Genomic DNA, 26,378 nt, shown 5'->3' on the forward strand with positions numbered 1-26,378 from the left:
ACCCCATCTTTAAACAACACTTTTTGCAACCAAAACTGTTTTTATTCATCTTTTTGTTTTTTTCTACTGTCTTAAGCTAAGGATGACTGACTTCCTGTTTGGATACAGACCAGCTTTTATAGGGTGATCAAAGATTTTAACATGAACTTAACCACGGAAAAAGGAACGTGTTATGGATCGTAAAGTAAAAAATACAAGGTGCAGTCTGTGAGTTTTTGAAGTGAAATGGGACATAAAGGGGCAGTGGTGCATGTGATTAGTTATGATTTTTTTTTAAAAATATTGGCAGAGAGCGTGGGGGAAGACATGCACCAAACACCTGCCAAAACCAGGAATCAATCCCACCACTAGTATATATAGAGAACTACCCTCATCATGTGGGCACCTCCACTACCAACTGTGCTAAACCAGATCCCAAGTATTGGACACTTTGCTATAGAAAATGTAAGAGAGGTGTTTATGGTAGCATGAGGTCAACCAATCCATTAACACTTACTCACCATCGTCAGTTTCAGACATATAGAACTGCATGGCGACTGTGGATCAGTAGAGTCAATCGTCTTGCAATCAGAAGGTTGTGCGTTTGATCCAGGCTGCCACAGTCACATGTCAGTGTGTCCTTAGGCAAGACGCTTAACCCTGATAGGCTTGTTTTCTTTTGTAGGCCATAAAGAGGCATCAATATTAATTTTGGCTGTTCCGTGACCAAATAAAAACTCATCTCAGGAGCTTAAAAGACAATAGATATGAGATGTTTTGGGAAATTCTTGTTAAACAAATAGCTTGGAAGCAGAGGAATCAGATGGTACTGCGTTGTTAATTATAAATTATGAACCAAAATGTCTAAACAAGATTAAGACAAAGACTAAAATTAGAAATCGCTGCCATAATGAACACTGGCGTGTTGAACCTTTCCTTAAAAGCTCCTCTGGGGAAATTTAGTTTTGTGTTGATTTTGGCTGTTGATTATAGCTGCTGGTTTGGCTCCATCGGTGGAGCAGGCGCCCATTTGCAGAGGCTAGATCCCTCTGCACTCTGGCTGCAGGATTATTTCTAGTCTCGGCACAGTTTGGTTCTTGTCCCCCACTCTCTCTGTTTCCTGTCTCTCTTTAGCTGTTCTATCTAAATAAAGGCAAAAGCCCCAAAAACATCTTTGAAAGAAGAATTGATAGGCATGAGAATCTTTTGCCAAGTTGTACAAAGAAATGACTCAGCAGTCGACTACAAGTCACCTCACATGACCCAAGGGCAGAAGTTTCAGGTATTTGAAATGGCTCCTTAAAAGTTTAAATATTTATATGTGTGTTTTGATGGCCGTAAAGGGACATTGCAAAAATTTAGCTGGTCTCATGAACAGCTACAAAACTCACAGGAGCTTTAATGTGGAAAAAAAAATGTTTTGACATTCACCATTATGTTAAGACAGAGCCTGGACTTCACCAGTTTTTGGTATCAGATCTCTTTTGATTTTGACTTATCAATTCTTTCTATTCTTTTCATTGATCAATAAGGCACAGAGGCTGATTTGTATTCATCAGACTCTATCGATATTATGATCGTTTTCCATAATGATGTCAGATGTACTTAAATAATACCAGTTCAGGTACAAACTCACTGTCTGGGGTTTTAAAAAGCAACCTGCTTTGAGCACAATTGTAGTAAAAGCCACAAACAGGTGTCTGGATCCTTAAATGATCAAGGGGAAACTCTCTCTTTTATCCAGTCACAGTGAATTATCATGAATACCCCTTGCTGAGTTTTATTTTTATATGAAAGGCTGATCTATTGTGTTGTGTTTTAAATCTTTTCCTCTAATGTGCACAATCAAAGCGAACACAGTCGTAGTGCACACATGGGCTTTGTTGTTGTCAGACGGAGCAGCAGACTGCTGGAGGGCCTCGGCCTCAGGGGAATTATATCATGATGACAGCTCAGCTATGACCTGACTGTAAATTCAGCTCAAACGCTCCATCTCATTAAAGGATATCACAAAACCACTCCACTGGTTGAATTATTGATACAGGTATCAGTCAGCAGCTTTGATACGGGCTCTCAGAGTGTTTGATACAGGTTTTGTGTTTTTATCAGCTGATTTTTCTGGTTACAAAAATACAAAAAAAAAAAAAAAACAGCATGTGGTGTTAGAGCATCAACTGTTAAACTTGTGTGTAATGAGCAACGTGAAGCTAAGTGGTGCTGTGGTGTCACAGTCTCGGAGCTCTAAGCCTCTCTGATGTGCTGAGTTATTCATGACACCACATTTGTGCCTGCAGCTCTGCAGTAGTTCAAGCTAACATGCTAACACCTTTACATGCTGATTTAAGTAGTTGTAATCTTTAACTTGTTCGCTATCTTAGTTTAGCATGTAAACATGCTACTGTGTAGCCAAGCATGATGGGAATGTCAGTGGTTTTGCAGATATTTGGCTGTAAAGACGATACATTTTTGAATTGTGGATGCATACTAAATAAAAAGACAAAGACTCTGTTAAGTTAGAGTCAGGAGAACTCAGTGTTGGAATAGAATTACGGTGCCCATTAAAGTATTCACCCTCTTGGATGTTTTACCCTTTTATTGATTTTATTAATCAATTATGGTTAATCTAATTTGGCTTTTTTGACAAACCCCCCCTTATCGAAACAAGCCACCCCCTTCAAGTCAGTATTTAGTAGACTCATCTTTGGCTTCAATCACAGCACTGGATCTGTGTTGATAGGTCTCAATCAGGCTTGCACATCATTGCAATTTTACTCCATTATTTTTTGCAAAATTGCTCAAGCTTTGTCAGATTGGGTGGGGATCGGGCATGAACAGCCATTTGCAAGTTCAGCCACAAATTCTCGATTGGATTGAGGTTGGCCTTTGACTCGGCCAGTCCAGAGCATTCACCTTGTTGTCTTTCGATCTTTCTTTTAATCTGTGTAGCTTTCCCTGTATGCTTCCGGTCATTATCTTACTGGAAAATAAATCTTCCCTCAAGCTGTAGTTCTCTTGCCGACTGAATAAGATTGTCCTCCTGGATTTTCCTGTATTTTGCCGCATTCATTTTACCCTCTAGCTTTACAATTTGCATCCCCGCAGCATGATGCTGCTACCGCCGTGCTTCACAGTGGGGATGGTGTGTTTGTGATAATGTGCAGTGCTTGGTGTCTGTCAAACATAGTGTCTTGTCTATTGGGAAAAAAAGCAGAATTTTGGTCTCATCAGCTCAAAGAACTTTCTCCTATTTGACCATGGAGTCTCCTACATGCCTTTTGGTGAGCTCTAATTTGAGTTTAATCTGAGTTTTCTTCAACATAGGCTTTCTCTTTGCCACTCTCCCATAAAGGCTTGACTGGTAAAGAACTAGGGCAACAGTTGTTGTATGCAGGGTCTCTCCCATCTCAGCTGTTGAAGCTTCTAACTCCTTCAGAACAGTCACAGGTGTCTTGGTGGATTCTGTCATTAGTCTCCTTGCACGGTCATTCAGTTTATGTAACTGACATTACTTTATAGAAATCTGTTTTCACTTTGACATTTAGGAGGGTTTTTTTAAATAAAAAAGTCAAATTATATTGACCATGTTTGCTTAAAAGGGTAAAACATCCAAGGGGGTGAGTGCTTTTTATTGGAACTGTAAGTACAGTAGAATCTACTTTTATTTATTATAACTCTTTGCTCCAGGAGACTGTTTGACTGTGATCATTTTAGCATGGCTGTCCTTTTATTTGACAGTAATACTGCTCATACAGCACCTGCACCAACACAGCTTGTCCATCCATTGCATCCACTATCTGCCTTGTCGCAAGATCCAATTAACAAAGCATGTTAGCCAATTATATCAAATCACAAACATCCTCATAAAGCTGTCCTGCTTTGCAGTTTCCTTTTGTTTGTGTCTAATTGTGGATTACTCTGCTCCACTCTTTCCTACATAGAGCTACGCGCTCACCCTAACAGAGCTCAGTTCTTTCTACTTATGAGAGGGAACCGAGGGGACATTACTGGTTTATTGTGACTTCAGAACCAACAAAAATGATCTGAATAATACAGTTTGGAGCAAAGCTTCCCCTTGGATCAAGCCAGCAGGGGTATCTTGTTTAGTTGAAAAATCATTATTTCTGTTGTTTTCAATTTTTTTCTCAAAGCACACCTAAATTTAAGCCAAAATGTCAAAGCACACAGACATATCCATGTAAAGTAGCCTCTGTTACAGTATCTTTGGTTCATTTATAGTCATTGTAATAAGGTATGGTTGTAAGAATTCCCATTGCACACCTAATCTTGCGTCGAGGTCACAGCACACCATATGGGAACCACTGATCTGGAGCTGCCATGAGTCATGGCTGCTGATTTTGATTGGCTAGAAGGTTGTGGGGTATTTTTTCATCTAAAAGAGAAGCATTGAAAAAGAATCTTCCAACCTCCTTCTTCCCTTCCACTTTCCTACAACTACCCTGGATCATAGACATCCTTGGTGTTTCATCCTATCATTGACATGGATGTCTGCATCAGGTTTCATGACAATACTGCAGCACTTAAAGGTGACATATCATACCCCTTTCCCACCTGTTAACACAATTCCTGTGGTCTAAGAGAAACCTCTTTGTCATGCTTTGGTCAAATTATGATATGGATGAATACGGCCTGACATGAATACGCCTGCATGATTACAGGTCTTCAGACATAAGCAGACTACGACAAAAAAGGACTGGACTGGCTTATTTCACATATTGCAGCTGTAGATATCCCTGATACTCAAATATTTTTCATGTTCTATGCCTATATAAAGTTTTTACTCCTTTTTTTTGTGGCAAAAACCTCTTTGATGTCAAAATGAAAACAGATTTCTACAAATTGATTACATTTTTAATATGTATTAAATATTTAATTGAGAATAAGTGACTGTGTAAATATTCACGCTCTTTAAAGTGACTGACCTAATTCAGCAGAGGTTTAGCTAATTGGTGGTAGTAGTCTCACAATTAGTGAAATGGGGATCACCTGGGTGCAGTGAATGTGTCTCAAGTGATTGTAGTAAGAAGATACCTGTGTCCGGAAGGTCCACTAACTGGTAATTCAGCATTCATGGCTACCATTACACCATGAAGACAAAAGAACACTCCAAGCAACTCAGAGAATAGGTTATTGAAAAGTAGAAGTCAGGGGGATAGATTAAAAAAAAAAATGTCCACTGAGCTTCCCCTGGAGTTCAGTTAAATCCATCATCAAGAAATGGGAGGAATATGGCACATGTGTAAATCTGCCTAGATCAGGCCGTCCTCACAAATCGTGCAAAAAGGAGACTAGTGAAAAGGGCTGTTCACGCCCGATCCCTGTGCAACCTGACAAAGCTTGAGCAGTTTTACAAAGAAGAATAGAATAAAATGTCAAGATGGTCTAGCCTGATTGAGACCTATCCACACAGGTTCAGTGCTGTGATTGCAGACAAAGGTACATCTACTAAGTACTGACTTGAAGGGGGTGAATATTTATGCAGTGACTTAATTTACATTACATATTTTTATTTGATTAAATTACTTTGTAGGAATCGGTTTTCACTTTGACATTAAAGAGTATTTGTTTTGCCAAAAAATGCCAAATAATATTGACCATGATTGATTAATAAAATCTATAAAAAGGAAAAAAAATACAAGGGGTTAATACTTTTTATAGGCACTGCATTACTCCATCAAATATGTGTTAGAATATTTCCACGAACATGGCAAAACACCCCTACAAGTGATTGTGTCAGTCAAAAAATGAACTGGCATGTAGACTGAACTACACAGTCTTACATTTTAAAAGCTATTACAAAACCAGCATCCAGCTCCCTGCCTGTAAACCTGACCACACTCTGCTGGAGGTGGATGCTTTTAGGCTGTAATTGACAGATTAGCGGTGGCCTTGATTCTGAGCCATGCACAGCAATCATAAGCCTTCATCTGAATGGAAAAGGCAGTGTAGTGTTCCTGCATGCTCGTATCCTCTGCTGGCTCAGTAAGTCACAGAGAGAGGGGGAGACTTACCACATCACAGTCATTTGTCTTTATGAGCTGTCACTCAGAGGACGCTTCAAATGGCTCCAGAGGCCTGTACCTCAGCATGGACCGAGCGCTCAGCTCAGGCCTCTTCATGGTATATTTCTTTTGTAGGGGCTGTGTGTGTGCACTGGAGGAAAAACTTGCTGACTTGCCTGAACTCAAATGCAGCTGATGGAAGTAACGGTCCGCCTTACAGTGAGTGATGAGACTGCAGGATGCCGAGCTGAGGAGCAGTTTCCCTTTGCATCCAAAATATCACGACAGACACAAACACTGAGCCTCTGAGCCGCTGGATGATCTGCAGCGGTTTCATAACAGAAAAAAGATCTCACCTGATTGGCTGTTTCAACAGAAAACTGAAGATATTAATCAACTGAGTGTATGAATTTAGCTCCATAACTATCATTGCCCATCAGTGCGGAGCTAAATAATCAATAGTAGTTAAGACTTTGTTTATATCGATTGCTTCTTTTGATTGCTTTTCTCTCTTGATAGTCAGGGGAGGACTTTGGCCCCCAGCCCACTCCCGCTGTCATTTGTGTTGGCAAGCAGTGCTCTTGTTCACAGAAAGCTTGAATCAGATTTTAGTGCTAAGGCTGCAGAAAGCACAACAGAGATGAAGAAGAAGAGGAGGAGGAGGAGGAGGAGGAGGAGGCGGTGGGGTGGGGTGGGGGGGACTACAGTCTTTTATGCACCCGATGCCTTTGTGTATTGCAGGAGTTATTTTTCTGCAACAGCTCGTCTCATTTCAAAAGCAGCAGCTTTTACAGGATTTCTTCAGGGAGACACATTAGTCCATCTGTTCAGGTATAACACAAACTTATTCGCTTCATTATTTACACCACAAATCTCTTGTACCCAACCACTTTGTGACTCTTCATTGTTGCAATGAAAAGAACAACTTTAGGGATTTGTGGGAAAAAATAATAACGTTTCCGGTTGATTCTTCCTTTTTTATCTGGATAAAGCTGAAGTTATTTTGAATATGTTGAATATTCCTGTGTGAATTGTACACTTGTTGAAAAAAGACACCTTAAAACAATATTTCGTGCCCTTGCTGGTGCAGCCTTGCTGCTAAAATGAGCTTGCTCTTTCAGTGTTATGTGCTTTTTAGGGGGAAAGATGTGTTTTTAATGCAGTATTTTTCCTGCCTTCTCAGCTGTTTTGGAAAATGCAAAAGGAAATGTTTGCTGCAGAGCTATAACCAGGTGAGTTGCAGAAAACTAGGAGTGTATCAGCAGGAGCAGGTGCCACTAAGCTGAGATAAAAAAGCGCAATTAAATTAATTACTCCTTAACAGATCAGGATCAGTCACTGAGCGGGAGCCTTGAGCTCTGCCTTGGTCTTAATCTCTTATTAGTTCTGCTTGCCCCGTCCCGCTTCTAAAATCTCATCCTTGGCTGCAGTCTACCATGGACGGACAGAGGCACTCCCCCACCCCGTTTACACCACAAAAAAAAAAAAAAAAAAAGCCACAGCGTAAGCATTTATTTGCTGCTCAGTCTTGGGAAAGTGCTGCAGATGCATTTACACAGAGAGCAACTGCAGCTGAATTAACCAATCTGCATATTCAGGGGGCCTGTTAGAGGGATATTGTTCCCGTGTGATGAAGGCTTTGGAGGCGCAAGACGGTGGGAGTGGGAGAGAGGGGCCTGAACCTGAGTGAGATGCACTACAAGGAAACAGAAGGAGAGGAGGGGGGAAGGAGGAGAGGCACGTTGGGGGTGGGAGCAGGGAGATTTATCACGACTAACACTGTAGGAGGCCTCATGAAGGAGGAAGGAAGGGGGGAGGCCCTGTGATTGGGTCTGTTATGTAAGAACGGAGTCAAATGGATGCTCTTTTTTGTCCTATAGGTGATAAGCACAGGGGGGATGGTTGGAGGTGATGGAGGGGGTTTGTATGTGACTTTGTGTGCATGCGCGTGTGTTGCGTGTTGCCGGCTGTGTGGAGCGGGGTGGCAGATGTTGGACTTGTTTCTGGAGGCTGTGACTCAGGAGAGAGGTTTGCCTATGGGTCCTCTGATGGGACATATGGCAGGTCACTGAAGGCACTATTCACCGTGTGTGTGTTGTGCTGTTATGTCACACATCTTGTAGCAATATGTTGACTTTGCGGCCTCTGCAGCGGTGATGTTGAACAATATTACTGCTTAATATGACAAGATTTTACATTTTATAAACCCATTCAAACCAGTGATGAATATGCTATTTACAGAGCTGGGCACTCAGACATTAATCTGTCAATTACTAATCATCAGCATTCATTATTTATTCATTTTTAATGTGGAAGTTAATCTAAAAAATGATTATCGAACTTATGTTTAATTTACTTTCCATTAATGTTATTTATTTTATTTTTCACTTGAATTCACCTCTGCCAACATAAATCAGCTGACCTTGTTTATTCCTATCATGTTATACCTTTCTTTTTTCAAAATGTCTTAAATATTTTAAGCAAGTGGCCACTGAGTTTATCAATTCTGTCAACTGACACATCATCTGTATCATGTTAAATTTTGTATAACCTGTATTTAACAAGGAGTACACCCATATCACAAATGACAGACCATATCAAACAATTATTACATCAATTTCACAGATTAGCATTTTGGAAGTGAAACATGAGCATACACTGAGCTTAACTTTGGTTAAACTTATACAATACTGTAGTTTCAAATGACGCTGTAGCATAAGATCTACAGGCTAAACAGTAAAAGTCGGATCCCTCAGTAGCCGACTGCAAAATTACCAGCAGGTTAATCTAAATCTAAATCTTTTTGAACAGTTCAGGCCTGGCTTTGGTCAAATGCTCTGTCTAAACTGTGACGCAACTTGCCTCAGTAGTTTCTTAATGGTTGCCATGCTGCTATAACGCTCTTTAATCCAGTGGTTCTCAACTGGTGGGTAGGGATCCAAAAGTGGGTCGCAAAGCCCTTTTCAGTGGGTTGTGGATGTATGCCTGGGAAAAAAATTGTGCCAAATTGTCTGAGACTCCATAAAACATGCATATTTTGTTACACCTTTTGTACTGTCTTAGGCCCAAGCTCCACTTTTTTTGATTAAATATCAAATCCAAATCAAATCATCTTTATTTATATAGCACTTTACACACAACACAGTTGATCCAAAGTGCTTTACAGAAAACAACATTAAAAGAATAAAAAGAAACAGAAGAAAATGAGTCAAATTTAAAAGCAATAAAAAGTAACAACTGCTCAAAATGGTAATTATGACAACAACAATTATGAAATCTGATAGATCAAAATATCTCCAGAATTTGGGTCACAAATCTCCTTGAGGAGTTGATGGTGGGTCCCGTGACTCAACCATTTGAGAACCACTGCTTTAATCCAACAGAAATGAACTGATGGTACCAATAGAGTCTCATCAGAACAGCAAAGCTAAGATCCATTTTAATATAAAAAAAATTAGCACAACATTGTAAATTTGTTATATCAGGTTAAACTCAATTATAACTGATGCATTAAAAAAAAATTCAGCTGAGCAATGTAGACGTTCACATGCAACGACGATCAAGAGCTAGCAGTGCTAACATTAGCCATGTTCTGCAGACAAACATTCCAGTGTGCTTCTGCTATGGTCCCTACTCTCGATTTTGACTATAATCTGGGTTTTATCTTGACTTTAGACAACTCAGCTAATGAAACAATGTTTGTGTTGATTGGCTGTGAAATTATGATTGGGAGCATCACTAATTAAAAGCTCTTTACAAAACAAATCTTAAACAAGACATCCAGTGCGTCTCAAATTGCATACTTCTGTAAGTATACTTAATTACAGGACACTTAAAAATAGTACAGAGGACTAAATCACAGCAGGTTAGTATTTTCTTGAATACTTTTGCACTAAAACCAGATGCTTTATAGATGCTAAGTGATTAAAGTCAAAATTTGACAGCTATTTTCTCCCAGTATTGAGTTTGTGTAAGTTGTATGTTACATTAACATTATTCAATTCAATGAAACAAACTTATTTTGCCTTTTCTTGATTGAAATGTGTTGCTGTTACTAATAATACGTTATCTAGCAAGGGGATGCTAAAGTAAGCTAGTGCGCTAGCATGTTAATAGTAGAACATTCACTATATCACCAATATGGCGTTCATTGAGGGTGTGAGGTATCTGAAGTTTCACACTCAATTTTTGGACGTTTTTGAGGGCACCAGCAGTACACTGCATATAAGTATACTTCTCAGTGTGAATGCACCTTGCACACTAATGCACTCAAAATAGATAGTATTTAGTACAAAAGCATTTTTAATTTGTTTGAATAATAAATGGATTCAACTGGGCTACTAAGAAAGTGACATTTCTGATAAGAGTGCTGTCCTCTGGTTGTATCAAGAAAGTCTGGCTGCAGACCGTATATCTGTGACACCTCACACAGACCGTTAATGTGAGATACTGTCTCTGTTAGAAGGGAACGGCCTTATTTGCTAGGACAGAATATTTCCAGTTTTAGATTTCTTTCTCAATTCAGCGTTATTCATAAACAAAGTCTGGCAGTTACATTAATGAAAAACCACATTGCAGCCTGAGCAACATTTCAAAACAAAAACAGAGAAAAAGGTCAAAAGTTTAACTCAGGGTTAACTACTGTATGTACAGGCTCATTTAAGAAGACGATACGAAAGCTGTGGCTCGCTTTAGCTTGCTTTAGCTTCTTTGGCCATAGTTAAAGCTAACAAAGCTATGATAGCAGCTAGATAGTTAGCATTACTAAATAAGTAAATGTAGTCTGGTTAGCTTAAACAAACATAGCTTAAGCTAACATAGCAATGTGAGCTATGAAAGTAACATCGCTATGTTGTTTTGTAGCCAAGGTTAGCTCTGTAGCGACGTTATTATAGATATCCATGAGCTTCGTAAGCTATAGCTTGTGCCATGTTAGCTACGTAGCTTTATTATCTGCATAGCTAACAGAGCTACGTAAACTGCGTTTTTCTGGGTTAGAGCTTTTTTCCTGTTAGCAAACAGTTTACAGCAGACAGCTTTATTGAATGTTTTGTAATGAGGTTGTGCTGGTCAGATTCTTGACTTTTAACTTTTGGTATCCTGATACCTTAACCCTTACCTTACCTTATGTTACCTAACCGAAAGTTCAATCTGATTTTATGACGAAAGTTTTAGAGTGACACATACGGCTTCTCACAGAGAAGCCGTTGTGTGAGAGTAGCCTTCTGAGATCTAAGGTCTTCAGCCAGACCCCTTTTGGTTTTGTGCACATTTTTATACTAGCAAACATGTTTTTAATAATGGATTTTAATTTTCATAACATCAACAAAAGATTTAACTATAACTCATGATACAACTAAAAAAAAAAAACAATGAAAGTATGTACAATTTAAATTACTTTTTACTTAATTCATATTTTGACCAGCAGAGGGTGCTATCTGCTTTGGCTTCTGTTCTTTCACACAAGTTGTGTTCATCTACACAGTGTCACTGTTTATTTAGAAAAAAATATGCACTGATTTATCAGTAACAATACAACCTCTAAAAATAACAATTTTTATTTTTAAAGAAAAATTAAAAAAACATATCTGATTTCTGTTTTTAGAGAATTAAAAATTAGTCCTAAATTGACATAAAGGCCATGCCATTGTAACATAAGAAATCTATACAATTGCATTGTAAACCTTGTATCATGTTATGTGTTGTCTTGTGAGTTGAGTGTATGTTACTTCCCTATCATTTAAAACACATAAAGATGCCCTAAAATGACGCTTTGCAGCTAAATTGAATGAAAATAGCTTATGCTTCATTTCTTAGAGGCTGTCGTGTAAGGATTACAAACAGCAGGGACCTTGGTTGTCACAGGAAGATTTGAGGAAAACGACTCGTGCTTCAGAATTGTTTTTATGGTCGGTGCTCGTGTCCCCCATCTACAACAAATCATTTCAAGAGAGAAGAGTCAAACCCACATAAATCCCAACAACTCTATTGACTTTCCTGCATGATTTATGACAGGAGGAGAGACATGGACAGTAAGCACCTTCAGCAGCCGAGAGTGAAAATGTAGCTCTAAACCAACATGGCGTACAAAATTTCCTGATCCAAAAATACAGTCTGGGTCTATTAATACCACCATAACAAGCTTTCATTATGATTCTGGCTGTTTTTCAAGGAGGGTTTGATGTTCATGTTATCCCCCCTCCTCATTTGAGCACTTGAGCGTGGGGTCATGTGAAGGACAAGCATCAGCAGGATGATGTAATGTTTGGTAGGAATCAAGATGGTGGCCATGGAGGGGAAGTGGAGCATTGAGAATAAAGCACAGGGAAGGTTGTCCTGAGACAACTTAATCAATCACAGGGTTTGATGTCCTCAGCTGTGGACGCTCTGTGGATTACATTGTCTGCTGATGGATTCCTGTGGGATGAACACATGCTGCTTTTCAGGAGTGGAGGTTTTGAATCTTCCGACTGCAGCTAAAATGAGCTTTAAGAGCAAACATCTACAGATGATTTGGATTTATTTTTGTTTGTCTGCTGCTGTTGAAATCTGACCTCAGATGAAACGAAATATCCTGAAATGTGCATGCTTTTTCATATAAGAGTAAACAATGTATCTTACTTTTGTTTAAAACATCCTATGACTGAATTTTCTTTATGCAGGTCCTGTGAGGAGTTATGGCACAAACTGAGATTAATGTTGATGCCTTGCCAGTGATGTAAAGATAGACTTTGTGTAGTTATTTTGACATCTGTAAACAGTGCTGTGGGATAGGTGCCAGGCTGCATGCTGAAATGATTGCCTTTTATTACATTCTCTACTGAAAGATTCTCATTTGGTGATATATTTGACCTGTGCAAGGGAACAAGATACTCTGTTCACAAAAAAGCACTACATACATTCGACTGAGCCAAGCTTTAGAGATCGAGAGCAACTTTTTAATTCAGTCTCAGTTACATATCTGTGAGTACAAACTGTGGCTGGCACAAAATTGATTGTGTTCCATGGTTGATATCCACATCATACACAGGCAAATCATAAAGTTTTAAGTGCAAGAGAGAGAGAGAAATAGGTAGGGGGGTGTTCTGACCATAGACCATTGAAAGAATTGGACAAACCTCGTGTGACGTCAGTCGTCTGCTTACAATAGGCGGACTCAAACGGCTCTTAAAGCCAATCCGTGGAGGCTTCCGTATTGAAATTGCGGTCTCAACTGAACTTTGGATCAACCTAACGGCCCGCCCACTAAGCGCGACTTGCTGTCAGCCTGCTAGCTAGCATTCTGGTGGACAGAAACGGAGCCTCTGCCTGCCAAGCTATCGATCAAACAAATGAGACGTGCCAATCAGCTTTCATCCTAAATATAATCCAAACGATCGTGGTACAAAAAAATTCACCCCCCGTACAGTGGGAGCACAATAAGACACTAGCTAATGAGACACATTTGGTGTTTTGAACCAGACTGTAAACCAGCTTATTTCTAGAGTCATAACAGGCTGTTCAACAGGTGTCCAGACGGGACTTCTGGTTTTCCTGCAGCCAGCCTCAAGTGGACACTCCTGGTATAGCAATTTTTTTGCACTTCCACATTGGCTTCATTTTTCAGGACCGGAGGTTGCCGCTTGGTTCTGACTCGTTAATCATCCATTTAAATGACTTGGACTGATGTGAAAAAAAAAAAAAAAAAAAAATCAAGCCTGTTCTGAAAAAAACAATGATGGATGAATGTTTTGGCATCAGTGTCCAAGCATTAGTAGAGCTTGTTTTTCTTTCACGTTGTGCAACAATTTCGGACAAAATAAACTGACTCAGTGTGCAAAGGCGTTTGTCAACATAAAACCTATGAGAACAGATGTGCCTGGTATGAAAGATGTGATGGCAGAAGCTGCAGCTGACACGTGCTGCTTCTATCACACAGCAAACATGCACCCAGTTCAAAACAGATCTGAATCAAACAAATGATAGCTGATTGCGTTAGGATGGGTGGCTTGTAATTTTGTTTCTTCGTGTTTGTGTTTTCAGCATTAATTGATTTTGATTGTAGTAATGTTTTTACTTACTTCTGTAAGTCCTTTTTGCTTATTTTTTCAAAGGTGTCAGGAATCACAATTTTAATAACTAACAAAAGCAGAGTTTCCATAGAAAGAGAGTTAAAGTTGGCCAGAGTTAAGCTTAACATGTTGTCACACATGTGTCACTTGGCCACCAAGTTAAGCTCAACGACATCTCTTTTGTGCGGGCCTTTTCACCCCTGGTAATACACCCTAAGACTGCAAGCAGTTTTGACCTCTTGGGACATCCACAGCATAACTAGGGGCTCTTGGCAACCCTACTACCCACCTGGATGGCACCCAAGGCCATGCTTACTTGCCACATCCACCCCTTACTCCTTCCTAAAGGTATGGTCTTCGTTATATTTTTTAACAGATTATTTTTCCTTACCCTGGTAACATGCAAAGACATCCAGAGTCTGACCTGGGTTGTGTCGATCCTCCTTACTGCCTGATGGTGCCCTCAGGCGATTTACTTGCCACATCTACGCCTGACGTCAGCCTCAAATTTTGACCCAAGCATGCCTAAAGTTCAACACAGTGCAGTATATTTTTGCTTTTATGGATATAATTTCTGCGTCCAGTTTGTTAGTGTGAGTGTTGATGTTGAAATGTTCAACCTCAAATATAAAATTTAAAAAAAATCAAACATGCTCGTTATTCTTGCACAAATCAACTCCAATCAGGATATTGGGTTGATGAAACATTCTTTACACAACTTTTAAGATAATCTAATTTTTACAAACATGAAATTACAGTCATAGATAAATATGATTATTTTACTCCAATTCTCTGACAATAAAATTAATAACTTTTTTTACTGTTTTAAATAAATGCAATACTTGCAAATGGTGACTACCACAAAAATTATGCATAGTTTTTCTTTACACTGGTAAGTGCTACTGATGCAGCAACTAGCAGCATAGAAGAAAAGCAAAACCGCCCATAATGCCATCAGCTATTTAACAAAATAGAAAAATTTTGGCTAATTGATTTGAATTGGCCATATTTTTATCAATTAAATATATAGAGAGGTTTGGTTATATATCTACATTTTCTAGTGATATAATACAAATTAAAACAAGAAAATACTGGATTTTACAAGCTTTTCCCTCATTTTTTTCACCTTTTTGTATAAAAATGAGAAAAAGCTGATTTTTCAGACTAATTCACTGGTGAATTAACCAGTGGAGTGAGAATTTTTTTTCCTTTTTTTTTCTTTCCTGTTGTTATAACACTATAACTCAGCCAGTCTCTTTTTATAATAGCTGAAATCTGGCAACATGCACAATTATGCATGAAGGCCAATCATTTATGTCAAACTACATAACAGTGGTTTGAAACAGCAGAGATTTTATGGCACAGAAGGCCAAGCCTCATTATCACAAAAAAAAAATCACAAATATACCTAATCAAAGCCTTTCATAATCTTAATTTCCTTCATGAATCCAGTGGATTGTGTAATCATGAATGAAAGGAAGACATGCCGGAACATTCAGCTGTGTGTTTGTCTTTGTGTTTGTGTGTGTGTGTGGGTATCACGCAGCCTGCCATGTTGCTGGACATGTAGGATGTGTGTTGATGCCCAGGGAGGCACCATATGCTGTTTAGACTCAGGAGCATCCTATCACAGCACACCCGTGGGTGAAACAACGCCGGCTACTTCTTGTGTCTCCCTCCAGCAGTTCACACGTGCATCATGAGCCAGCAGGGGCTGCAATCACGCAGATCCACTCCACTCATGCTTGTTTTCACGCCACTATGAATCATTCTTCATATAGATTCCCTCTTGCATGGCTCAAGATGGTCGTGCAGATGAATTGTGTGCAGCTCAAGTCCTGCAGAGGGCAGAGTTTTACTACCTTTGTGTGCAGGAACACAGGGAAAACATCCATGTTTGCATGGCTGATGCAATGAGGAAGGAGGGGATGGATGTAGAGATGGGATGATGAATGTTTAGCCTCCATATGTGGGAGGAAAATGCTTGAGTAGATTCTTTTAATGATTGAAAACAGAGGGCAGAGCAGCCATTAGAATGGAAAAGGCTGTTAAGTGGAGGATGGCTGGTTGTGGTTGGTGAAGTCAAGCAGGGACACAAATTAACACTTCTGATGGATGCACAACACAAACCAGCATTTTATCTGCTGTTAAAGGGGAGTCAGCGTGTTTTGATTTTTCTCTTAATTATTTATTATCAAAGACTCTACCTGTAGTTGTGATAAAAATTAATTTTCATGTGTATTATGAGGCAGTGCTTATTTATGAAATTGTTTTGCTTGTTTCCGCAGTGCGGTATAGTACCCCTGGGTGATTTTTCTCCCTTTTTCTCTCCTGTCTCTCTTACCCCCCCTCACCTGCCCTCCACAATACCCCTATGGTCTTGACCGAGGGGAGCACCTGATCCCGCACCACATAGGCCTCTAATTGCTTCACTCCCATCCTGAGCGAGGATGCTCTCTTGGGTAAAAAGTCATGAATAGACAACCTCATTATAAGCCCAAACTCATTTAGAGGTCTGCTTGATGCAAAATAAAGAAAAGTTATTAATAATTTAAGTGGTAGTTCACAGCAGAGGTCACACTTTGTGTACGGTGAATCCATATAAATTGCATCATATATTTTAAACAGTGCTGTAGGTTTAAGATTAGCCAGTCTCCTTGGGCTGACCCGTAAATTTTTTCTTCTTCATTAAAACAGATAATTAATCTGCCGCCCACTATAAGCAGTCCGTCAAATCACTTCTAGATTGATAAGAATCCTTTCAAAGCTTTCATTCCCCCAAAGGAATCTGGCTTCCTGGTTATCTCTGCAATCTAAAAAACAAAAAACAATTCAGCTCACCCTTCCTGCTGCAGGTCCTCTCTATCTCACACGCATCCACATTAACTGATTGGAATAGTTCATCTTTATTAGCATCAGGGCCTCGCCGCCTCCTGGGATAAACATACTTAGGTGATTGCTTTCTTTGTCACTGTACATGATGCTGTAGTTAGATCCCGAGAGGATTTGGATGTCGCTGGGCTCTCGTCACATGATCTGTGGGGCCGGGGGTATGCGAGGTCATCTCGTGTCACCTGATACGTCTGAGCCCTGAGCTGTCGGTGGAAAAAAAAAATTAGATGAAGATTAAAGGTTCATTGGGGGGAAATCTTTGCAAAGTTGTACTTCCTGTCTGTACATGAGCGCTCTGAAGTTTATGAATCAGTAAATCCTGTTTGGTGCTCCGTAACCACTTCCTGTCTGAGCACTGGATGAGACAGTTAATACTCTTGTGTCACTTTACATCACTTAATGAAATACCTGCCTTTAAAGTGGTTGTTTGGTGTTCTGATATTCTAATAAAATCTTCTAATTATACTAAAAAAAAAAACGAAATATTTTTCAGAGTGTATCACCTGACTACAGATGCCCTAAGAGGACATGCATTCGTGCATTTTGTTTTACCCCTTTTACCTGTGATAATGAAGAAATGTTAAATGGTTTTGAGATCTAAACGTATCTGCTAATTTTGGAATATCACACTGGTTAGTGATAAGAGTTCATTTCAGTTGTTTTTTTAGGATCTTCAGAAAAATAGAACTTTCTCACTGGAGCCCCCCTACTTGTGTCTAAGGAAAGCTGAAGGCTTACTGTAAGTGTTGTTTGGCCAGTACTCAAAGGACATCTAGCCAATCAGCCTGTGTTGTATGCAGGACATTTAAAGGTCTTAAGCTGTTCTCACCTAATCATGGTGAATTCTCTTGATATTATCCTGCTGTGTTCACATTAGCTCACCCCAGCTTCATGTGAGGTTTTTTTTAGGATATAATTGGGGGCTCTTTATGCCTTTATTCAAAGAGGAAGACAGTGGATGGAGTCAGAAATAGGGATGAGAGAGTGAGGGTGAAGCATGTGGGAAAGGAGCCACAGGCTGGAATTGAACCCAGGGGCGAGGCTAGGCTAAGCAACACCAGCTGAAGACTTCAGCACTGCAGAAGAAGTGCAGTTCATTGATGTTACCTCAGATTCAACCATGTGGTTGTAGTTCAAGTCCAAGACCTTGTCTGCATTTTGAATTGTAGTGGAAAAGGAGTACCTCTGCTAGGCAGGAGAGCCCTGGCCACACTCCTCCCTTTTGCAACATCCTACCAGTGTGAGATAGATTTCTCTGCTGCTGCCTCAATCAAGACAAAAAACAAACCAAAGCTGGGCATGGAAAATGAACTGAGAGTGGTATTCTCACAACTGCACCCAAGACTCGAGAAGATCTTTAGCACCAAATAACCCCTGAGTCACTGAAAGTACTTCAAAACAGGGAGTCAAGTCCTTAATCTTAGAAGATGTTCATTGAGTTTTTATTTTCACTGAATTGTTCATCATCAGAGAATCAGATGTTTACTCTATTTTAATTTTTTTTTTTTAACAAAATTTTGGTTTTATGTCATATTAAATTCTAAAATAAAAATACAAGTGTCTGTTCCAAAATTGTAACTGACTGTGTTTTTGTTGTACGTTTACACATTTTTACATGTTGATATTTAGGTTGAGGCATAGGGGGGCCTGAAAATATTTCTATCTGCCAAAGGGAGCCCGACAGAAAAAGTTTGGGAACCACTGGGGTAAGGGTTTAGGCAATTTTAGGATACCAAAAATTCAACATTAGAAACCCAACCTTTAAAACCTGAGAACATAACATTTAACAAACCCATTTAAACAGTCCGCTTACAGGAAAAAAGCTCATCTAACATCACAATGTAGCTCCTTAAGCTACATCAGGAAAGTAGCTCTGTAGCTAATGTAGCTAAAGCTCATGAGGCTCATGGATATCTATACTAACAAAGCTTTAATGCTATCATTAGTTATGCAACTAAGTTACCTTTAGTAACCTGTGCTAAAGCACACATTGCAAAGGCTAGCTTAGCTACACTGCCCTACATATTGACATTAACTACATAGCTAGCATAGCTATGTTAGCTTTGGCTGAAACTAACGTAGCCAAAGTGAGCCACCATTCACCTATGTACTTCTACACATAATCTACCCCCTCTCTGACCTTTTTGTCTGTTTTAATTATGAAGTGATGCTCAGTCTGTGCCTGACAGTTTTGCATTTTAACACGGCCTAAAATGGCTTAAGAAATGGAAATGCCCTGTAAAAATTTTGTATCCATTTACGTTAATGAAATTGATGACTACTGATGAGGGGAAAATGTGCCACTAGCCTTTTTAACTCTGCTCCTAAGGGCAAAGAGGACTGACAAAAGGCATGGGGTAAAAAAATCAGACATGGGATGAGCCTTTATCACCTCACCTGTCACCTACCTACCATCTGAAATTTACAACAGTTTAGAAATATTTAACCTTGTCACTTATGATCTTGTTTGCTTTTGTGGGTTACATGGAAGAGTCAGCATTTACATCTGCCTATATCAGAACCAGCTGAAAACTTCTCACAACTTTAATCAAATGGCACTTGGATGAGTATTTGCACAGAAATTTACATTATTATGAAGTACAGTAGGATGAAAGTACTAAGATATTAAAGTTCAGAAAACTTAGCTGAACAGTATCTAAATGTTTTTCTGCAGATGATGTATTTCTTATTTTATATGACAGGTGCCACAATCATATCGTAAATTCAGTTGCTGATAACCTCGACAGAGATCAGGAGGCAGCAGCCAACTGTGCCTCCTCCATGTTTCTGAAGATTTTACTGCCGTAGCCTACATCCTCAACTCCTCGAGGTCGCACCTCGTCCTTCTATAAAGCACCTTTTGATAAGTTTCTTTTTAACTGCTGACTTAACAAGATATCTGCTGCTCACTGGATCATGCAGTCTTTTCTCTCTGAGCTCTGAACGTGCTGCACCTTGTCATCATTGGGCTTTATTATGAATCCTGGTGTGAACGAATTCTCTGTCCTCAACTAATGGCTTGGCTGTCAAGTCAAGTGTGCTGCTTCCTCATGCTGGAGGTCAGTGATACTGACAGAGGACAACTGAGGAATCAGAGAAATACAAGCCTCTGTACAGTAGCCAGCTCACTCCATTATGAGATTACACTGATGTACTCCAATTTGTAAAACCAAAGGACTGGATAACAAGATAAGAAGCACAAAGTTTCCTGTTTCATCTTGCAGCTTTTGGCAACACCATGTCATATAATATCATCTTTTTCTCTCACCCAATTATCAGACAAAAGCATTTATTCCCCCCTGCTGCAGAGCTATGTTTAACGTCTGTCATGTCATTTGATAGCTGCAGTCATTAAAGCCCATAGATAGCCATGCCAACCTTTGCTTAGTCGGCTCTTTTTTCTTGACCTGTATAACTGAGAGGTGACTCACTTACCACGAGGGGTGGCATGCTCTAAAAGCCGACCTGCTGTGAATTTCTAATTTGCTTTTTCCACTCGTGTGATTTGTTCCCGCAGTCATACTCTCCTTTTGGATCCTGTCTGTGCGTCTAAACGTGCTGATGGGAGAGAGAGAGAGAGAGAGGGGCTGCATAATTCTGTTGCTCGGCATGTGAAACTCCCTCTGTGCTGTTAGAGCCAGCGATGCAAACACTGTCGAAGCATTAACAGAGGGTATTTCAAGGGCTTCAACAAAGATACATTAAGCAGCATAAACTCACATCAAAGCTGGTTTAATCAGATGCAGACTGTAAGGAAAAGTTTACATTCATGCACTTCCAGAGGGGTTTGAGAGCTTAATTGCATTTTTCTGCTTCAGTACCTTGGCTAATACAGTAATGCATGATAACTAATGGTGACACTTGCCATCATCCACCATAAAGTATCCTGACATACTGTAATGTGTTTGCCTTTTATGGCTATCTGTGGGCTGCAGAGGTGCAGGTCATAGAAACATTAGCTTCTTTTGTGAGGCTTTCCTCATCCTTACATTTTCATTTACATTGCTATTCATCATATTTTGTTTTTCCACAGGAATTACACGAGCGCCCGTGTTTATCTAATTCTTATGACCTTGGCCAACTCACATTCTTCCATTCAAGATGCCCCCACCTCCCCCTCCTCTCCTCTCCACTCTTCTCCTCCTGATCCTCCAATGGAATCTGCAGGCGAGTCTCCTTACGTCAGCAACATTGCAGGACCTCTGTGCTCCTCCGGCATTACATTCTGCCCCCCTATCTCCTCCTGCGCTCATTAGTGCCAGAGGTAGAGGTGACAGGAACGGTCACACAATCTCAAAGTGATAAAACACACACAACAGAAGCTGCTGCTGAGAGTGATGTACTTATGGGGGGAAAGGCCGACACGAGAACTTAAAAAGTGGATGGGATGGAGTCTTTAAAAGTGGTGGTTTGGTGCAGTGCACAATTTACATTCCACTGTATATTGATTCAATCTGTATACCCCATGGGAAGGAGTATTGAGCATCGTGACTGTAGGCTGGATTTTAGTTCTATCCTCTGCATTTTAAATGGCTTTATGCAGCATGTCATTACTACTTAAGGAGCCGACCTCAGCTTTCCCTCTGAAGAGTTTGTTTGCTGTAGTTAAAAGTGAAATCCACACAGATTTTATGGGCCGCTAATCCTCGCCTAACAAAGCATGTTCTGCAGAAAATTCTTGAAATAGATAGCTGTTTTTTAAGGTCCTATAATTACACTCAGACACAGACAGACAGACACAGGAAGACATGAGAGAAGGACATCTTGTCCTTCTTTAGCCCTTTGTTTCAAAGGACTTCTAATCAATCAAACCAAACTCTTATTTGAAATCCAATTTGTCAAATCAATATTAAGACCTTCTAAGTATTACAAGGTTCTAGTCTGAGATAACTTACTGGAAGTGGCATACGCAATAAATATATTTTAAAGATAATTTTCTTTATATCATATTTTGTATCGTTTTTTTTATTTTTCTATTATAATCTAAACTTCAAACAAAAAGTAAGGCAATTTGTTATTGGTACATTATCTCTTTGTTGTAATAATGCTTCTTGGCAATAAATTTTATACCGCTGGAAAGCCTGTTTATTACCCTTTTTAATGATGCCACATTTGTAAGGATCATGCATTTGTGGGATGAGCAGCAGAGCTGAGTATGTGGGTTGTGCCCATGAAAAATGTGCCAAATCTTCTCTGCCAATGCCAAACAGGTGGTTCTGCTATTGGCTCTTGTTTACTGTTTGGTGGATTGGATGATTGAAGTTTGAAGAAACAGGACATATTGACATATTAGCATTGATAGGGCGAGGCTTTGTCTGCTCACAGGTTATAAAGATGAGACTGGCATGTTAAGATCATTACAAAATTTAACTTAAATAGTTCCAAAAGTCATCTTTTGGTATTTTAAACAGCTGTAGACCTATTTTTGTAGGGTTTTGTCCATGAAAAAATTAAAATAGATGTTGACTTTGAAAGCAGTCTTTCACTTTTTCATTCATGTGGGTCTTGGGGGGGCTCAGCTCTTCATAGATACTAGTAGGAGGAGCTGCAGGGAAAAAAAGTTGGAGACCACAGTCCTGGGGTACCATCCGGGCAGCTAGGGTTGCCATGAACCCTTGGTCATGCAGTAAATGTCCCAAGGGCCCAAAACTGCCGGCAGTCTGCGAGCATATTACCCGGATGAAAAGGCCTGGACAAAAGAGATGCTGTTGAGCTTGAGTTTTGCCACAAGATTTGACACACGTGTGGACATGTGTTGAGCTTGACTCTGGTTGCCTCCCCTCTGCCCAGGTTGTGGCACATCAGCCCTGTGATGAATCCTCAGCGCTCTACTTGTATAAAACATATGAATGTATATTTCTCTGCTCTTTTTGGTAATAGCCATAAGTTAATTTTGTTGATTTGGTACTCTATGGAAAAAGCAGAACCTCTTACCTCTTTCCAAAGCATTCTTTATCTGTCTAAGTAGTTTCATGACAAAAAAAATTTAGAATAAATTGCAATATGGCCTGCTGCAATTTTCAAATTGCAGAAGGCAGAGTATTTCTTTCCCCATTTTTATGTGTTTTTCTTTATCAAGATGACATAAAATGACCCCTCCCTTCAATACAACAGTTCATATATAATTTGCCATGAGTCCAACTAATCACAATTACATATTTATTCAAAAATGTTCAGCCCTTGTTGTGTTTGTCATAATCTAGAACAATTTATTGCTCGTGCTTGTTGAAAAATACAATGGATGACGACCATGACAAATAATTGAATATTAAACAGCAATGATTGGAAAGGGAGGGGCAGAATTAGATTATTTTCCCAAAACGATCATCCCTAGAAAAGAAAAAATGTTTCCTGCTGTTTTTTTCATCCATAAAACATATAAGAATTTTTGCTGTTTTGTATGACTTTTTGGTGTTAAGATGATCACTTTGCCACCTACCCCACAGCAGTGGTTTTAGGCATTAATAAAATAATATAAAATAAACTATTATGCTGGTGCTTTGATTTGCTTTTTCAGGCTAAATACTGACATCAATATTCATTTTGTCGTTTCTTCAACAGCTAAAAACTCCTCTCAGGAGCTTTAATAAACAAACTTAAGGATTTGCCTAAGTAGATTTTATTTTTTCTGTCATATATAAAAGACCACAGAGATACTGCAGACTGAAAGCCACAGTTTTGATTTTTCGTCAATAACACTGCAGCACAGTTGTAATTCTATTCTTGTGAGAGATATGCAGCTTATTATTTTGTCGGAGTGTTTTTCCTTAATATTTCATGTATTTTAGATGTATGTCAGGCTGGTAGTAGTTACAGCCATCCCTCCATCTAAAGGTGGAAGCTGTCTTTTCCGGGAGCCTTCTAAGCTTCATCGCTATGTTTCTTCCATCCTCATCGTCGACCGTTTGCTCTCGCGCTGGAATGGCGCTCGGTGCTGCTGCTGCGGCTGCTGTGGACAGCCTCTCTGCATCCCTGTTTCCCCGCTGCCCCCCCCCGCCGACAAACCGGAATGGTTTCTTCCAGGCGAACCTGTCACTGTCACCGCGGCGGTGACGGCAGCCGAAGTGTGAGAGCAGAAGGGGGAGAAGAAGGCTTCATCCACTGCCTGCCATTGCAGTGCGGCGGCTGCTGCTCTGGAGCCTCACCAGAAAGATCTGTCCGCTCCTTTTATGTAAGATTTTCACCAGCTCGTCGCAAGGACCATTGCTTTCGCGAAGGTGAATTGGTTTTCTTGATCCATCCGTGAGTACGTTATTTGGGATGTTTCGCTGTAGCCGCAGGAGCTGACTGGATGTGTGTCCCCCTGCGGATACAAGCAAGCAATAACGGTACAAGCCGAGGTAACTTAGCTGCCCCACTGCTAGCAAACTGCATCTACGCGCTATGCTAAGGGGTTAGCTCGTTGCCCACCATGCTAACGTTATCTTCTTATTGATAGGATGAATGACGATGCCTAGTGCCCTCGTTTTTGTTGAGCTTGTATAATAGACAGTCACAAAATGCCTCGTAGTTGGGCTGTCATCGGGCTGACGGTTGCTCCCACGTCAAATGCGCGGAGCGTCCAGGTAACGTGAGCTAGGATGAGCTAGCCTTGTTAGCTGCTGGAACAAAATGTCGGCCAGCTTGGGGTTGATTTGACCAAGGGGGTATAAAGGGGGTACAAGAGAAATTGAAGATGAGATTGGTAGAGGTGAGGAGGGAGTGGTGCCGTGAGCCTGGCTGGTAGAAATATGATATTTGTTTTGTGGATTACAGTAAAGGTCACGCGGGGGCTCACCTTGTTTTGATGGTCAACTTGTGAAACCAAAGTGGGTCTTGGGTGAAGCTAGGTAGCGGTTGGCTAGCGTTAGCATGTTAGCTGGGTTCAGTTTGGTTGCTCTGTCCTGTTGTATGAACGCTTTAGCTAGCTGTCATAACAGTGCATGTCTGTTTATCTGTGTTTGGGAGACTCTCCTGTTGGGAGGGGGCCACAGTGTCGGCTTTACTCATCCTCACTCACTATGGACTATGGCTGACATGTATTTAATAAACCACTGAACACCTGTTGAATACTAACTTTATGGGCCAGTATCGTTTATGGGGGTTTTGTGGTTATAAATAGCTCATAACTGCAGCTTGTCTATGTAAACTTAACTTCGCCCAAAAACTAAGGAAATTTGCGTTTGGTAAGTTATTTTTGTCTTGTGATAATGCTTCTTGGCAGAAAAATGTATACAGTTAGAAAGCCTATTTTCCTTTTAAGTGGCACCACATTGAGAAGGAACTCGCATTTGTGGGATGAGCAGCAGAGCTGAGTATGTGGGTTGCACCCATAAAAATTTGCCAACTTCTCTGCCAATGCAAAATAGCTTATTTTGCAATTGACTCTTGTTTGGTTTATTGGATGATTGTAGTGTGAAGAAACAAGACATATTGGAAATTTAACCAACAGGAGCCTCAGTAGCGTGTGGAAGAACCATACATAGCCAAATATCCTGGCACCTCTTCCTCATGCTGGTCACCAGCCTGCTCACACATTTCTGTGGGAGGACATCCCATTCTTCAAGCAGCATTTGTCACAAGTCAGCTAGTGTGGTTGTGTTGGTCACTCCGGCACGAACAGCATGCCCTAGCTGATCTCACAAGTGTTCAGTGGGGTTGAGGTTAGGACTGCTGCCAGGCCATTTCATCCTTTCCACCCCCAAAATCTGGGATAATCTTTGATAAACCCCACTCTGCATTGGCAGGGAAGATTTGGGAATTTTTTCATGGGCGCAACCTACATACTCAGCTCTGCTGCTCATCCTACAAATGCCTGTTTCTTACAAATATGGCACCATTTAAAATAAAATAAACAGACTTTCCAACAGTTTACTATTTAATGCAAAGAAGTATTGTTAGAAACAATCAACCAAAATAAATTTAATGACATAGTTAATGATGTACGGTCACAGTTGTTGAAATTATTGATAATATTGGAAAGCCAAAAGGCTTTTAATAATAATCTATATCACTAGATAGTTGTGTAGGAGAGGAATTAATCCATTCATTCATTATGACTGTCTCCCACTTACTGTTCCCCAACAGACATTTAGGATCACGTGATTGCAAACAACACTTAGGCCAAAATGAATTAATAAATATCAGTTATTGACAAAAATCCTATATCATGCATCCCTAGAAAAACTATCAAGCAATCACCTGCATAGTGTCTACATTTTACCAGCACAATGATATTTAATTTTTTATTTGGTTTTAGAAATAGTACGATTCAACTCTAATTCTGAAAACTTATTCTTGTAAAAGATCCCCCACGACAAATAATACAGTTTATTGAGCTTGTTTGACTGTTGTGGGAAACATTTGCCTTGTTTTAGATCCAATCATGTTAATAACCAGTTAAACCCAAGATATGCAACTCTTCTAATAGGTAGACACATTTTAACTGTCATAGGAT

The 26,378-nt window shown here is 39.9% G+C and overlaps 2 protein-coding genes across 10 annotated transcripts in view; both read left to right on the forward strand.

The window, feature by feature from the left end:
* Positions 1-21,089, forward strand: part of LOC121514478 — a 70,750-nt gene extending 49,661 nt beyond the window's left edge. The window contains exon 4 of the mRNA XM_041794601.1: positions 20,976-21,089. Coding sequence (XP_041650535.1) covers positions 20,976-21,089 — 114 coding nt within the window. The remainder of the gene's footprint in view (positions 1-20,975) is intronic.
* A 2,599-nt stretch (positions 21,090-23,688) lies between these two features.
* tjp1b (tight junction protein 1b) overlaps positions 23,689-26,378 on the forward strand; it is a 49,080-nt gene continuing 46,390 nt past the window's right edge. For 7 of the 9 annotated variants that reach the window (XM_041794948.1, XM_041794952.1, XM_041794954.1 and 4 more), the window contains exon 1: positions 23,689-24,113. In XM_041794948.1, the coding sequence (XP_041650882.1) occupies positions 23,952-24,113 (162 nt within the window). In that variant the 5' untranslated portion in view covers positions 23,689-23,951. Of the gene's footprint in view, positions 24,160-26,378 lie in introns of all 9 variants that reach the window. The other 2 variants (XM_041794950.1, XM_041794953.1) reach the window with 2 other exon arrangements.

The sequence above is a fragment of the Cheilinus undulatus genome, linkage group 9, assembly GCF_018320785.1.
Source record: "Cheilinus undulatus linkage group 9, ASM1832078v1, whole genome shotgun sequence".
NCBI lineage: Eukaryota > Metazoa > Chordata > Actinopteri > Labriformes > Labridae > Cheilinus > Cheilinus undulatus.